Source organism: Rattus norvegicus, chromosome 2 (assembly GCF_036323735.1).
Source record: "Rattus norvegicus strain BN/NHsdMcwi chromosome 2, GRCr8, whole genome shotgun sequence".
Lineage (NCBI taxonomy): Eukaryota > Metazoa > Chordata > Mammalia > Rodentia > Muridae > Rattus > Rattus norvegicus.
The window spans coordinates 233,687,286-233,702,156 of NC_086020.1; the positions used below are offsets into that span (position 1 = coordinate 233,687,286).

General features: G+C 38.5%; 1 protein-coding gene across 24 annotated transcripts in view; it reads right to left on the bottom strand.

Moving 5' to 3' along the window:
* Positions 1-14,871, bottom strand: part of Pdlim5 (PDZ and LIM domain 5) — a 168,105-nt gene that overhangs the window by 61,808 nt on the left and 91,426 nt on the right. For 8 of the 24 annotated variants that reach the window (XM_063282478.1, XM_063282477.1, XM_006233419.5 and 5 more), the window contains 2 exon segments: positions 7,176-7,348; positions 6,819-6,855 (listed from right to left, as the gene is read on the bottom strand). In XM_063282478.1, coding sequence (XP_063138548.1) covers positions 6,819-6,855; positions 7,176-7,348 — 210 coding nt within the window. 24 annotated transcript variants of the gene reach the window in all.

A 14,871-nucleotide genomic window follows, 5' to 3' on the forward strand; every position in this document is an offset into this window, starting at 1 on the left:
TGCTAGTTTATACTTATTTACATGTAAACTGTATACTATTAATATTCCTATTCAGTAGAAAAATTATGACACCATGAAGAGCATCCTTTAGTTTTAAATAGGTCATATCATATTTGATAAAAATTATTTATTTTATGTATAAATGTTTTAAGGAAGTAATTTTTAAAAATTTTCAATGGCTTTCTATAATTTTCTACCCTAGTACACACTCTTCATCATCACCACCATCACCATCATCATCACCCTCCTTTATAGTTACACTGTGTGACTAACATGATGCTTCTTAGCTTATTTATTTGTGTCTGTAGTTCTGGGGACCAAACCTAGGACTTAACACATACAGAACAAGGACTTCAAAGTACACCGTGGCCCTGCTGTTGCCTTTTGTAAGTCCATGTTATAAAGTAGATTCTTTACATATAAATAGCAAATGATTTATTTCTTTTCCCAATCAGAGCTCTAAGTGTCTCATGTATTTGTTTCAAAGATTAGTTATTTTCTCGACCCATGAGACACTATGATGCCTGCAGAAGCATCCCATAAACTCCAAAGAGTGACTAAAAACCAAAGGCTGCTTTAAAGAAGCAAACAAACAAAACACTTCCAAACCTGTTTTACGAGCAGATTACTACAGTAGAAAATGTCAGCTACAGGCAAATGCATGGTCAGAAGTAGTGTAATTTTCCCTTCAAGAGACAGGTAGGTTCCATTTTTTACTCCTCATGTAAGCGTTAATGTTGATATTGTAACAAAAATATTGACCCTATACTACTGATTCTTTCATTGGAATGGTGTGCTATTCTATAACTAATTCTCCTAATTGTTTAGCAGAGGAGAAAACTGGGTAATTCCATTCAACAGTGACTGCTAATATCAAGTTCAGCAGGAACTTGGTATTACATTCTAGGACCTTATATCCTAGTTGGGCCCACAGGACATGGGTACAAATACCTGTTACCCAAAGCGGGAAGGGTAGCATAGAGGAAGTGACAGTGCTGACGAATGGGTCCAGGGCAGCAACTCCCCTTCAGTAACTCCTTATGAGGGTTAGGGGAGGCCATGGTGTTGCCGGGGACTGAAAGGTCTCCCCACCTTGCTCATATATTGAAGCTCTCACCTTCAGTGTGACAGAATGTATTCAGAGTTTCTTTAAATGTATACTTAAGAATATATGGGAGAAAAGTGCAATACAACTAGTGTCCTATAAGCAGAAGAAGGGAAAATTAAAAGGCTAACTCGTCTTACCTGATATTATGCTATCCTGTGGGCAGCTGAGAAAAACAATGCTGTATGAAGAGAGTGAGAAGGTAGCTATCTGTAAGACAGACAGACAGACAGACTTCACCAGAAATCAAGTCTGCTGCTGAATCTAGATTCTAGGCTCTAGAACTATAAGAAAAATGAATCTATCCACTCAAACCACCTAACACGTGCATTTGTAGTAGCCTGCCTGACAGAGCATATTTCTAATCAAGAGGTGGTCTGAGAATCATAGGCCCTAAGATGTCTTCGAGGTGAATCATTCCACAGAACCACACAGACCTTTGCTTATAGACTCACACCTGCATCCGGACGAAAATATTACACCCATGAGAGGGACTCTTCTTCCAATTTGTATTTTTTTTTTTTTTTTCGGAGCTGGGGACTGAACCCAGAGCCTTGCGCTTGCTAGGCAAGTGCTCTACCACTGAGCTAAATCCCCAACCCCCCAATTTGTATTTTTATATGAAAACCCTGTCTTGTAAGGGCTGGTAGGAAATCAAGACATGTAGACAAAAACTAATAAATAAAAGCAGAAACAGAGGCATCGGGAGTTAAAGTCTGAAGAGCAAATTAGTTCAGAAGTATGCTCACAGCCACTGTGGGGTGGGGATAGAGATGGTAAATTGTGGAGAATATGCAAAGTGAAGTTGTAGAGTCAGAAAGCTCTGTGAGGACAGCAGCGCTCCGGCCAGTTGTTCTCAGTATCACGGACTGGCACTGAAGGCTGGACAAGTCTTCAATTGGTTGGGCTATTCTGTGCATTCAAAGCTATCCAGTGACTTCTCTGAGAAGCACCCCCTGACCTTGTGTGCCTGCATGCTATGCAACACATTACGAAGGGACAGGGAATGGTAGCATCACCCCTAGGAGGGATAGGAGGAACAGTTAACAATGTACAGAGAACAGACACACCCAGATAAAATTTATTAAATGGCTCATCAAAAGACAAATGCCTAGGATTCTAAAATGCTGAAGGCTTAAATTTACAACATTCAACTTGTAATATTTCAGGTATGCACTACACATACACAGTTATTTTCCTTTCTTTATTGCTTTATCGACACAGCTTTATCACTTATTTCTAAAGACCTTTACCCATTCATTAAGTCTAGGTGGCCTATAATGTAATGAACAAAGAAGCACTTTTGATTCAAGGCAAAGAAAAGTAAATGAATCTCCTTTCAACTTCCATGTACCCTAACTAAGCTTTCACTTCAAAGACTTCCTTTAATCTTGTGGCTCTGGTCTGTGCTGAAGATCAAGGAGTAAGGATGGGAGACTGAAGACAGAGATGATGAGGAGGACCGTGCTGCTGAACCTGTGTAACCAAGTCTGCTGACCAGGTTTCAGAGTTGAGCATGGAAGGCGCCTACTAGGAAGAGTCGAGAGCTATAAAAGAAAGCAGTCAGGTAGCAGGGCTAAGCATTCAGCCTTGGGCCATTCAGGGTTGGGGCAACCTCTGCTGACCTACCACGGCAGTCCCAGAGATGCAGGCGACATTACCAACTGTCTCTAAGTGGGCTGAAATCATCAGCCTTTTTACCACTACATCCCCCACACCAAGATAATCAGCTCACTGGGGTGAATCAGAGTAAGGCTGCCTGGCCAACACATATCCAGTAACAGCGATCAGCCTCTGCTGAAGTGGAAACTCAGTCAGCAACAAAACTGAGTGTGAACCCAGCACTGATGGCTCCATTTCTCACTGTTTCTAACAGCAGCCAGAGCAAATGGATATTTTTCAAGAAATTATCAAGGAAATACTAAATTGCATCATGAAATTATGTTGGATAAGAGGAACAAAAAGAATAACTCAAGTCAGCTTTGTGGAGAGAGGACAGCATCGTTAAACCCACCAACTAAATTATGGGTCCTGGATTGTAGGCCATAGACCTTCAAACTTTGTGGTGTTGTATGTCATCTGTGTTCCATAGCATATTCAGTTCTATACATAGTATGAAGATGGTGCACCTAAGCCTTTTCCCCTACAATCTTCATCAAATATCAATAAAAAAATATTAAGTTAACTGTCAGTGTTGGACATACTACTTGGCATGTATTTATTTAAAAAGTTGCCAGCACCCCGGCATATCCTGGTTCTTCACCTTGAATTTTACTGAAGTAGTTAAACTTGGAATAAGTATTATTTGCTCACATGCTTATGAATTCTGCTTTCATACCTGTTTCCTCCACAGGTTTGGCTGAACCCTGCTCCCCTATCCACAGACCTGCACCCTGTTTGTCACCTGTCTCCTTTCCTCAGACACTCAGGCCCTCATACAGCCTACTTACTCTCTCCAAAGTGTCAGCACTAGGCCAAGCCCACAGAGAGCCACATAATCTCCAGCAATCTGCCCTAGCCCAGCCAAATCTGTTTCTTATTAGCCTATTCTATGATCTAGTACTAAAACTACCTGGACCATTTACTTATCCCTTATTACCAGGGTATCCATAGGAAAGATTGGTGCCTGGTGTTCAAATAACTACTCAATTGTAAGAATGAGCACAGAATGCATGAGCCAAGGGGGAAATGGTCAAAAATCACATCAAAAACAAAGCAAGGATAAAATTATTTGTCTGAAGAAAACCTAATTCATTCTATACTTAAAAAAAAAAAAGGACTGCTATTCTGTATCCTAATTTAATGACATTATTCATACAAGCTAATGTACCTATACACACACACACTCTTTCCTAAAGAGCATAATGACAACAAAGTATGTCTTTGTTTGCAAGAGGAATATATTTGGGGACATGGACACAAAAGGCACATGCCATACTCTGACTAGTAAACCACTATGTGAAAATATGTTGAGAATTATTGAGAGTAACTTCCTAATTCATATTGAAAAGGAGCCTGTGATGAAATCTGTATAAGAGAGACAAGTTATAAATCAGGTAACTACACTTACAAAATACTTTTTATAAACTTTTAGAAGGCCTGGCTAGATTTTTAAGCTAGGAATATACACTGTCCCAGAAGAGTCACTGGGCTCAGGAATCCAAGTTCTGGCAGATGAAATGGAACATTGTCTTGATGCTGCTGGAGGTGACTCACGCTTCCATGCAGATAATTGTGGTCATCTGCCCTTCTGATGATATATTCGACACTACTGAAATCAGGCAAGGTACTCTTTTTCCAACACAATCTATTTCAACTAAAAAAAAAAATATGTTCTACACATGTCCATTGTATTAGGAAAAATATTTATCTAAAATTCTAATAGTTCTTCAACCTCTATATTTTCTCATGAAATCTGGGTTTCTTTTAAGTGATTCTAATTCAATCTTCTTTCAGAAATTGTTTTTTTAAATCACCAAGCAATTATTAGACACAAAAAGCCTGGTCTAAGAATGAGTTTCTTTCAGAGGTCAGAGGTAGGGTAAAAGCTGGGAATAATGTCAAGATCATAAAAACACAAGTAGGCAAGCCCTCATATATCTGAGAAAATGCTCCAATAAAAGGACATCCTTAACATGATGGGGAATGCACCTAAATCCTAGAACTATTTTTAAATGCACGTGATAGGCCAAATGCTGCATAATAGCAAGTCACTAACCAAATTAATGTTAATTGTTTTACCCTCCACAGTAGTTCTAGTCTATGAAGATATAAAAGTCAGTAATACAGGAAAAAGGAAAAACTGGTCTCTGAGTGTAGGCAAGAACCCCAGTAGTCACTGTCACAGACAGAGAGACTTGGCTTGTCACAGGAAGACAGGTCACATATTGTTCACATAAGAATCTGCTTTAAACAATTAACAACTCAGGAGGACAAAAGGGGAGGGAGGCTGGTGCCATGTTTCACATCCCCACTTTGGTAACTTCATGGAGTAAATGTTCCCGAATGAAAAGACCAGGTAGTCACTGATCCTACAGGTAACATTTTAACAAGTCCAGGACAGCAGGTCACCAGCCTCAAAGAAAGAAAACAAGTATAGAGCAGAGGTGCAGACAACTTTATTACAATTCTCTCCAAACGTCAAAGTGCATTTATTACCAAGGTTAGATCTAATATATAACATATTAAATTACAAGGCAGAAGGCATTTATAATCAGATATATTGCATTTCCCTATACTGCCCAAAATATATCTTTGTAAGAACAGCAGCAACAACACGCACAGTAGTTTATAACCCCAAAAATATCTCCCCAGTATCATAAACATTTAAACTGAAACTGATTTTATCCATTTTCCTCCAATATAAAGAAGCAACAAAGCTATCTTCTACATGTCTTACTGTTGGCACCTAAAAGTTGTGTAAAGCATGAAAACATCCACTGCCTTATATATACTTCCTTTAGTAGATAACAGGATCTTTAAAATTAACTAAAGTAAAAGAATACTGTTTCCCCACTGCAAGCAAGGGTAAAATATTTTTCTGTTGTTGTTTTGTTTTGTTTTGATAGTCGCCTAAACAGTACAGTTTTTCAATCGCCTAGGTCTACGATGAGCTCTACTAGTCGTCTGTGCTGAATCTGCCTTCCCATGTTTGCTGTCTTGGGAGAATTTACAGTCAACTTTGAGCGTTCCTTAATGATGAACCTGAAAGTAAACTGAGGAAATGTAACAGCCTAAGGGGCTCACTTCCCAATTGGACAAGGACACTGTTTGTTCATCTACCTCTGCTTCCACCAACCAACCCTGCAAACAGACGGCCTGTACCAAGGTCATGACTGGGGCAGTGAGACTAGGTGTAAATACACTGAAGGGGTCAGGCCTTTCCATCCTTTGGTTTTGTATTTGTGAGCTACTGATTAGGACACAGCATATTCAGTCTTCTGAGTTTCACAACTGGAAATTGTTAGGAAAGCACACCAATTGTTCTAGTTTTCACGAGTCAAATGTAAAACAGATTTTGCTATGAGATGGAAGAAAGAAAATGTGAATGAGAGGTATGTGCCAGCTGCTTAGGTGGGGGAGCAAGGCTCAGAGTCACTGTACATTAAGAGCACGTGCTGAAACTTCATGGTGCCAGTCACGTAATTTTGTGTATTTGGGACTAAAGACGTGAAGGGGTATCTTTTCCCTGTGGAAATAAAAGAAGAGTGGTAGAAGAGGCATAAGGAGGTGGAAGGAAAAGGTTCTCTGTACTAATTTCAACATGCAGAAAAACATGCCTTGCAAAAGCTTAATTATTTCAGACAGCCATTTTGTTAAAAATAGCAAAAGTTTAGAAGTAGACAGCTTTTGGAAATACAGAAATTAGTCTGCAGAGTCCTCCTGGGAATATTTTTTTATGCACCAAATAAAGGGAGTCCAAGACAGCACAGAAACCCATTCACGGAGATCTGAACTGTTAGCAAAATATCCTTTGCCAATTCATTACTTCAGTATTACACAGAAAACGATTTAGACATAAAATCCAGACAATCCCAGCTAATCTGCAAATCTGTTGCTTCACATTTAGGTCACAGGAAAGGCACTATGGGTTAAGTCCTTAGTTTCTATTTACAAAGGCAACAAAAGTGCAGCATCACACTTGAAAGTTTGAGGACCACAAACTGAGACCATTCACAAAAAGAAAGCATCCAATTCGTAAAAAAAGACTTACTTTGCCTTCTTCGCATTGTCATTCTCAGATTCTTTCACTGCAATGTAAACAGATCCAAAATTAACCTTTAGAAATTTTTAACTTCAAAATAGCTTCCATAATTATCGGCATAAATGTCAAATGTTAAACCCTCACAGACAACTGAAACAAATCCATATCGTTATTACACTGGCTAGACACCAAGGCTAGTACGCATGCCCTCTTTCCAGTGCAACTCCCTGGACTGGCATCTTCTTTTGTACAACATAGTTTAAATATGATCTCTGCCAGGGCTGTTCTCTGTAACTGCAGATAAGCCCAAATCTTACTATCAGAGCCCAACCATTCCCCTCCAATGTCCTCCAGAAGCTCACTCACAATGCTCAGTCCCAGTGATCTGGGCGAGGATTCGGAAGGAACGAGACTGTGTCGTTCCAGTCCGTGGGCGCCAGTCCTCAGTGTCCTCAATCAGCCTTTTCTTGCTGGCATCACTGTGAGTGGGTATGTGATAAAACTCCGTGTTGCGCTCCACGATGTGTTTTCTTGGTGGGCTACAAAAAAGGGAAAAATCAATAATTATTTAAATTTCATTGATGATAAAAATATTTTTGTAAGCTATCAATTATATATTTACTTCTCAATATTCCTTTTATATACATAGTTTGTTTGTGTAAATATACTCAATTAAAATACCCTTCTAAATAGACACAGTGGTAAAATATACGTACAGGTTAGAGTAAACAGTGCTAAAGGCTTGTACTGGAAAGAAAGATTACCGTTTGGGTGGAATTTTCCTGTTAAGTGACAGAGGAGGCAGCAGAGGAAAGATTCCCAACATGAAGAAAAGGAAAGAAAAAGAATGAGGAAAACAGACAATGGAAAGCCTGAGGCAATAAAAATTCCAACAACGTGAAATTGTCATATTCATACTGGGTTACATAAATCAATTTATATTTAGCCATTCTATATGAATATTTCTTCTGGAATGCTATAATTGATTAGCTTTTACAAATTAGATTTTGTATATTTACTAGGCTCCAGAACCAAGAATGGTTTATATGGATAAATTAGCAATTTCAAATCTAATTTTGAAAAGGGACATGTGTTATTTCTACAACTGTCTCTGTTGGATATACATCATCTTCAGTCCTATAGACAGCCATGATCCGGGTCAGCACAGTGAGCATGTCAGTTTCTCTACGGAGCCAGGGTTGAGTCTCTGCCTCCATCACTCTCTGGACAGGTCCATCTCACTGAGCCGGCTTTTTCATTAATAAAGAAAAGAAACCACCACCACATAAAGTGGTGCTGTGAGAATTAAGTTTGACCACATATGTCAAAGACAAGGAAAGGATGGTATTCAAACACTGAGTTCGTCAAAAACTTTCATGGTTTTATTAATATGGCATAAAAATTAAGATAGTTATGATATACATTACTTAGCATCTCAGGATCAACTGAACAAAATAAGTATTTCCTACTTCTCCTGAAATATGTCAAATGCCAGATATTGGAAGCTATGGGTTTAATTTCAGAAAATAAAACAAAGCGAGCTCAAGTCTTGTCTGGTAGAATGCTGTCCTAAGACGTGAGTAGAGACAATGCTCCAAATGTGTCCAGATGCAGACGTGAGACCTGCTAGGCTAACACCATAGAAAACTACCGCAGGGCAGGACTGTAAGCTTTCTAATTGTCACGCCAATTAGACCTGAGTCTAGTTGTCAGGACCAAGTTATTCCAACTTAACAGCACTGCTCTGAATTCATGTGGACAGACTGAAGGGCTGGGGTCTCTGCTCGATGTGTTTTACAGAAGTCTCTTAATTGCGCTGAGTCTCAGACCTGAAAATTGGGGATTGTGTCTTAAAGGTGGCTCTGAGGAATAAATAAGGTAGATGATGTATGTCAATGGCTTCCCACAGATGATGTGTGTCGATGGCTTCCCACAATGATGTATGTAGATGGCTTTCACAGATCATGACCCACAAACATCAGTGGTAGCTCTTTAGTAAGAATATGAAATGAGCTCAGCTAAAATTGAGCTCAGACTACAGGTCACAGACATACGTAATAGAAGAATCAATATTTGTGCAGAAAATAGCAAGACACATAATTTACAGTGATATTTCATGATTATGAAGGTGAACTACTTAATATTTATGAATACTGAACAACAACCAATCCTTTTAAGAATAAACAAAAATTTCAGAGACTGAGAAAAAGAAGTTATTTATATAAACAGTCTTTGGCATATATTAAAAGGCTCTTAATTTTATACAAGTTCTTGAAAAACTTGTAGCAGATAGGAAGCTTATTAATTTTAAACTTCTCTTTAATTAGTTCCTAAGAACTGTTTATTCTTAAATTATTGCCAATGTCAAGTATAAGTTCTTTAATTAGATAGGTTCTCATAGAGCCCAGGCTGATCTCAAAACTTGGTAGGTAATGGAGGCTGATCCTCTGACCCTGATCCTCTTGGCCTCACCTTCTAGTACTAGAATTATATTAAGTGAATTATAGGTGTGTGCTGTCACACCCAGCCAAGCACTGACAGGGGTGGAATCTAGAGTCTTGGAACTATGACTCGCTTTAGCCTCTATATGAGTTCCATCTATAAAGACATGATACAATGGCTTCAAGGTAAGAACAAAGAATATCAACACAATACCATGAAGTAGTTACCATGATATATTTACAGAATATACATCGTAGCCCTCATGGCATTTACCATCACAGCCTCAAAGTCTCAGCTTAAATAACAAAACATTTCTAAACATTTACCTAGTACTTCTTCAGTGTAAATTTAATACGATGATTTTAAAGTCATTAATATTTTTAAAATAAAATTAAAGATTTTTTAAAAATAAGGTATTTTAAATCTTTTAAAGCAGAAAAAAACTGAACTTTTGAGAGCAAGTAATTTATTTCAAAATATAGACCTTCAAATTAGGAAAGTCATTTATAGTTATTTCTTAAAACAATACTAAAAGGGGACACCTAAATTACATAGGGCTTGATGCATGTAATGCTAGCCACTCTGTTTAGTGAGCCTTACTAAAGTGTTCTACTGTGGGGATGAGGGCATTCCAAACACACCCATGGATTCCTATAAAGGCTTCTAGTGTGAACCCTCCCCACCCCCAGGCAAATATTGCTTAACGCATTTGAAAATTCTTACAAAGAGATGATCCTAAGACTATTTGGTGGGATGGTAAGTTGGGAAGTTAGAGAATGGTGAAAATTACAAGACAAACCATCAGGTGGGTACTTACACAGTGCCAGGGTTACTGGAGGAGAGAGAGTGCACACAGGAAAGATGTGACAGGGGAGACAGGGAGATTCCAGGGTGACAGAAGCATAGATGACGAGGAGATGGGAAATGAGACAGGGGGAGGGGGAGGGGAGGGGGAGGGGAGGGGGTAGGGGGGAAGGGATGGGGAGAGGGAGGAGGGGGAGAGGGAGAGGGAGGAGAGGGAGAGGGAGAGGGAGAGAATATGAAACAGCAGAATCCAAAACAATTTAAGAGATGGCACACAAACCATGCTTCAAAATAACTATGGAACCACAGACAAGCGGGCACTGCGTCAGTCCAAACTCTTGCACTGCTACCATGAGGACAGCAGTTTAACAGCTGCTTTTATCCCACAAAACGCTGACAAAGGCTTTATGCACTGATGTTAGTTCAAGTCCTAACTCCTAAATACCAAGGAAGAACCATGTATTTCTTTTAATGCCTAAGTTCTTAGAAAAACTATTTTGTTATGAACTCAGTTATTTTCCTATAAAAGCACATAATAAAATATAATCTGATGTATCACTTAGAGATCAGTTTAAGGATGGATTTTAAAATCAGAAAGGAAACTGTTCAGTCTCACAATATAGAAGTATCTTAGCAAGAACAAAAATCTCTTCCTATAAATCACACTGACTACATAAAAGGACGTTACACTACATTTTCTCTTATAAATACAGCCGTTGATGAAAATGTAGAAAGGACAGCATACTAGGAATAGTGGGCTCTTTACCAACGTTATCATCTCTCCCTTCTACTCAGGACTGCCACCAGGAACTCAGGAGCACGTGGGAATTACATAGCTCTGTATTACAGGGGGTAGAATTACTGCTCAAAAGGGTATATCTGAGTTGATATGGTAAAAGAACTCAGTTAATACCCGAAAAGGGGAAATTTTAAAATACAGTTCATTACATAGCCTAACATGTGCAAAATTATTAAATACAAATGCACCTGTGCTCCATTATTCTATATTGCTATGAAGAACAAGCTGGTTCTTCAACTCTGCATTAAAGTTTAGAGTAGAAATGCATTATAAACAAAGTGAGGGAAACTACCCACCAGCTTTAATGTTAAAACTGGGCAGAGCCATGGTATTTCTACATGCTGACTCAGCAAAAACCCAACAGAGGGATCAGTTCCACTAAAGGAGACTGAACACAGAAATAAGGTGATCCCCGTACTACCCTACTTTTCTCACAAGGGTAAGCACTGCTTCTCAACCTTGCTAATGTTGTGACCCTATTAACGTAGTTCCTCTGGTTGGTGACCCCAAGCATAAAATTATTTTCGTAGCTACTTCATAGCTATAATTTTGCTACTGTTACGAATCATAATGTAAATATTTGTATTTTCCTATGGTCTTAGGCAACCTTGGGGAAACAATCATTTGCCCCCTTACCCCACAGGTGGAGAACTGTGGTAGCAAAGCACACTCAACACTACACTAGAGGACTATCACTTTGCAACATAAGCTCTCATTACAACCGTGGATGTACACTACAACAGTTAAGAGTTGAGAGGAAATGGTTCTGTGTTAACATGAAATTATAGAGGCAATGACCTGTGCTTGAAGATCATGAGCAGATAGATGACTGATTTCAACCTAAAGAGATCGACTGGAATAATCAACAAATACGTTCACATATTTTAGAAAATATGCTCAAACAGATATGCTTTACACGCAGCAATGACGTGGGAGCGCCAGATGGCCTGCACTAGCTAAGGGGCCCATTCCCCACGTTATGGGAAGAGCACATTTTCTTCTACAGTAAAATCTTCCTGCCCTTCAGACTTCTTACAAGGGCTACTTGTAAAGTATTTGAAAGCCGGACAAATACTGGTTGGTAGGAGCAAATATGGCACAGGTACTCAAGAAAAGTGCTTTCGAAGTGTAGCCCAAGCGTACTAACTCACTGGTAGAATCCCAGTGAGTCTGCGGTCTCCTGGCTGCACCAAATCAAACTGACAAAAAGACATCTGGAGACAGACATATCGGAAGGCACAACCAAATTTGGCTCAGGATCAAATCTTAGCTCCCAAACAAGACGTGTGACAAGAAAATATATTCCTGGTCACTCAACTAAAATAGGATTGTTACCAGTATTTAGAAACACAGTAAAATATAGGGTAATAGCCCACAACTTAATAGATCTGAATTCTGAGCTCTGAAGCTATCTATTTAATATGTTTCCATTCTTTATTAGAATGCTTTATTCGGGGGTTGGGGATTTGGCTCAGTGGTAGAGCGCTTGCCTGGGTTCAGTCCTCAGCTCCAAAAAAAAAAAAAAAAAAAAAAAAAAAAAAAAAAAAAAAAAGAATGCTTTATTCAAGTGCCATGTTTCTTTTTTTTTCAAACAAATTATGTGCTACACTGCAGCCTACTAACTAGTCAGATTTTATATATAATCAGTTAACTTTAAATTGACAATAATTTAGGGTGTCTGAGAATCTTACTAATGTGCTGGGGTTAATTAGATTAGTAGATTGCAGACAATTAGAAAGAAGGTGTTGTAACAATTCAGTAACTAACTCCCTTGAATATGTCTGACAATAGACAATTCCTATTTCCAAACAGACTTTACTGTGGTGCATTAGTAAAAGAAATTTCTGTATAGGTTCAGAATAATCACAGCTCAATTAATACAGAAATGCTAAGCTGTTACCACAATTTAGTTTTAATCTAGTTTTTCAGATAGCCATCACTAGTCAGTTTACTTACTGTCAATATGAATTAAGAAAAACAAAAATGTCAGGTTTTCAATGTCTATGCCTACTATCTGAAACATTTAGCAGATTGTCGACCATGCCTTTTGAGTAATTTTAACACGGACTTTCCAGAACTGGCATGCAAACACACACACTGCACAGACATATCTAAACCTGCCAGTAACATTTTCGGATTTAATACTCCAAAATATCACAAAGGTTTCTTTGGAAATACTGACTTTTGATATCAATTTGGAAATAATTCAGCTTTTGTATATATTACTTACTACTGGTAAAATTTTTAGCTTATCTTTATCTTGTAACAGTCTTGACTGACTGATTAGAATTAATTTCCCCAGGCATTTCAACTTTTAGCCACTGCACAGCAAACCTACCCCATCTTACACATAGCTTAGCAATACAACTACTACCGTACGGCGACTTGTTAAAGCAGCAATGCAAACCAAACTTATTACCAACACTGCGGTTTTTTCTAAAGTACAAATCTTTTGCAACATTAAGTTAATTTTTGCAAAAGCTGAGCATCCATGCTGCCTGCTCATTTATAAGTCACCACATCTGCTTCCCAGTGACGTAGACACTAACTTTGTCACGTGTGCTTTCTGTAAAGAGAAAAGCATTTTCACCATTATTTGAAGATACCATTAATGTTTGCATCTTTTGAGGAGATTCTACAAAACACCACATACAAACTGTTAAAGTTGCAGCCAAAGAAAATTGAAATTAATAGAGGATACACAAAAGACTTACCTCCTGAGAGCAGTGGCACAGTATAATGCAGGACATGGGGATGGTCAAAGGCAAATCTCTTAATCTATTTCATGTAAAACAGCTTGTTTCCAGTCAGGAATATAAAAAAAACCCTATTCTGTTCCTCATGGAGTAAAAGTGTAGCAGAAAGGAGCAGTGTGCCAAGAGCAATAATTTATAGACAGAAGGAGGATTTAAATTTCTTTTAAAATGCCTTAATCATTATTAGTTACAAGAACAGCTACGTAGTTATTAACAGTTACTCTCAGAGCCATTGGTTTGCTAACCAGACTCCTTACTATACAGGGAATAGCTACTTGCTATCTTAATAATGATGTAATCAGCACTTGCTTTTAAAATGTCTCCTGTTTGTTGATTCAACACAAATGTGGATGGGATACCCATAAAACTGGCAAATTAGCCAATCATTTCGAAGCATTTAAAAACCCACAGTCCTGATGCTTTGCGTAAAAGACAGCTAAGCTATTCACTAACTATATCCTTTTAAACTTTTAAATGTTTGGTCATTGGTGTGTGCTATTTTTAAAGTAATTAATAAAGACTAATAGCTCTCAAGGTTACAAGAGGTTTGTTTTACTGGTGTCATAAAAACCTGGGAAGCTTAGCAGTAAAACATCTGACAGAAACAGGTTAGCACCTGATATGGAGAAAGCACTCATCGATGCCACAAAACACTAACTCTTCAGGAAAACCCAAGACTGACTAGTCAAGTATGTGACTCTTCACTCCTCCGACTGAAATGCAGTAACAAACAGAACACGAATTAGCCCGGCACCAAACTGTGTTCTTACTGTCCTAACATCTGGACAGCATTTGAAATCAGGCTATTTTTAAACATGTTCAGTTTGCCAGTGCAAAGCAGTAGCTTGCTTGTTAATGATGCAAAACATGTAATAATCCCCTTTACCCTCAGTGTTACTCTGTGGTGAACACCAGGCATGTGCTGCTGCGTGAACACTTGCAGACTCATTAAGAAGCTGCCACTGAGGTCCCGAAACTAGAGCACCGCCATTTCTGCACAAAATAAGCGCCACATCATTTCAACCTCAACTACTCAGGAAATGTCCACCAAGCTCAAATTGAAACTCATTGTAAGCTCAATACTTTTTCGAAACCACTTTTCTTTTACCTCGAAAAGACCTTTTTACAAAATTTCCAGAAGTATTAAAAGGTTGTTAGTTAAGACATGACTACCTTTAATGGAATTTTTGTCTACTCAAACTAGGATTTAATAAATATAGTAAACATGTGCTCCAGTTTTCTGTGGACAAGCATTTGACAG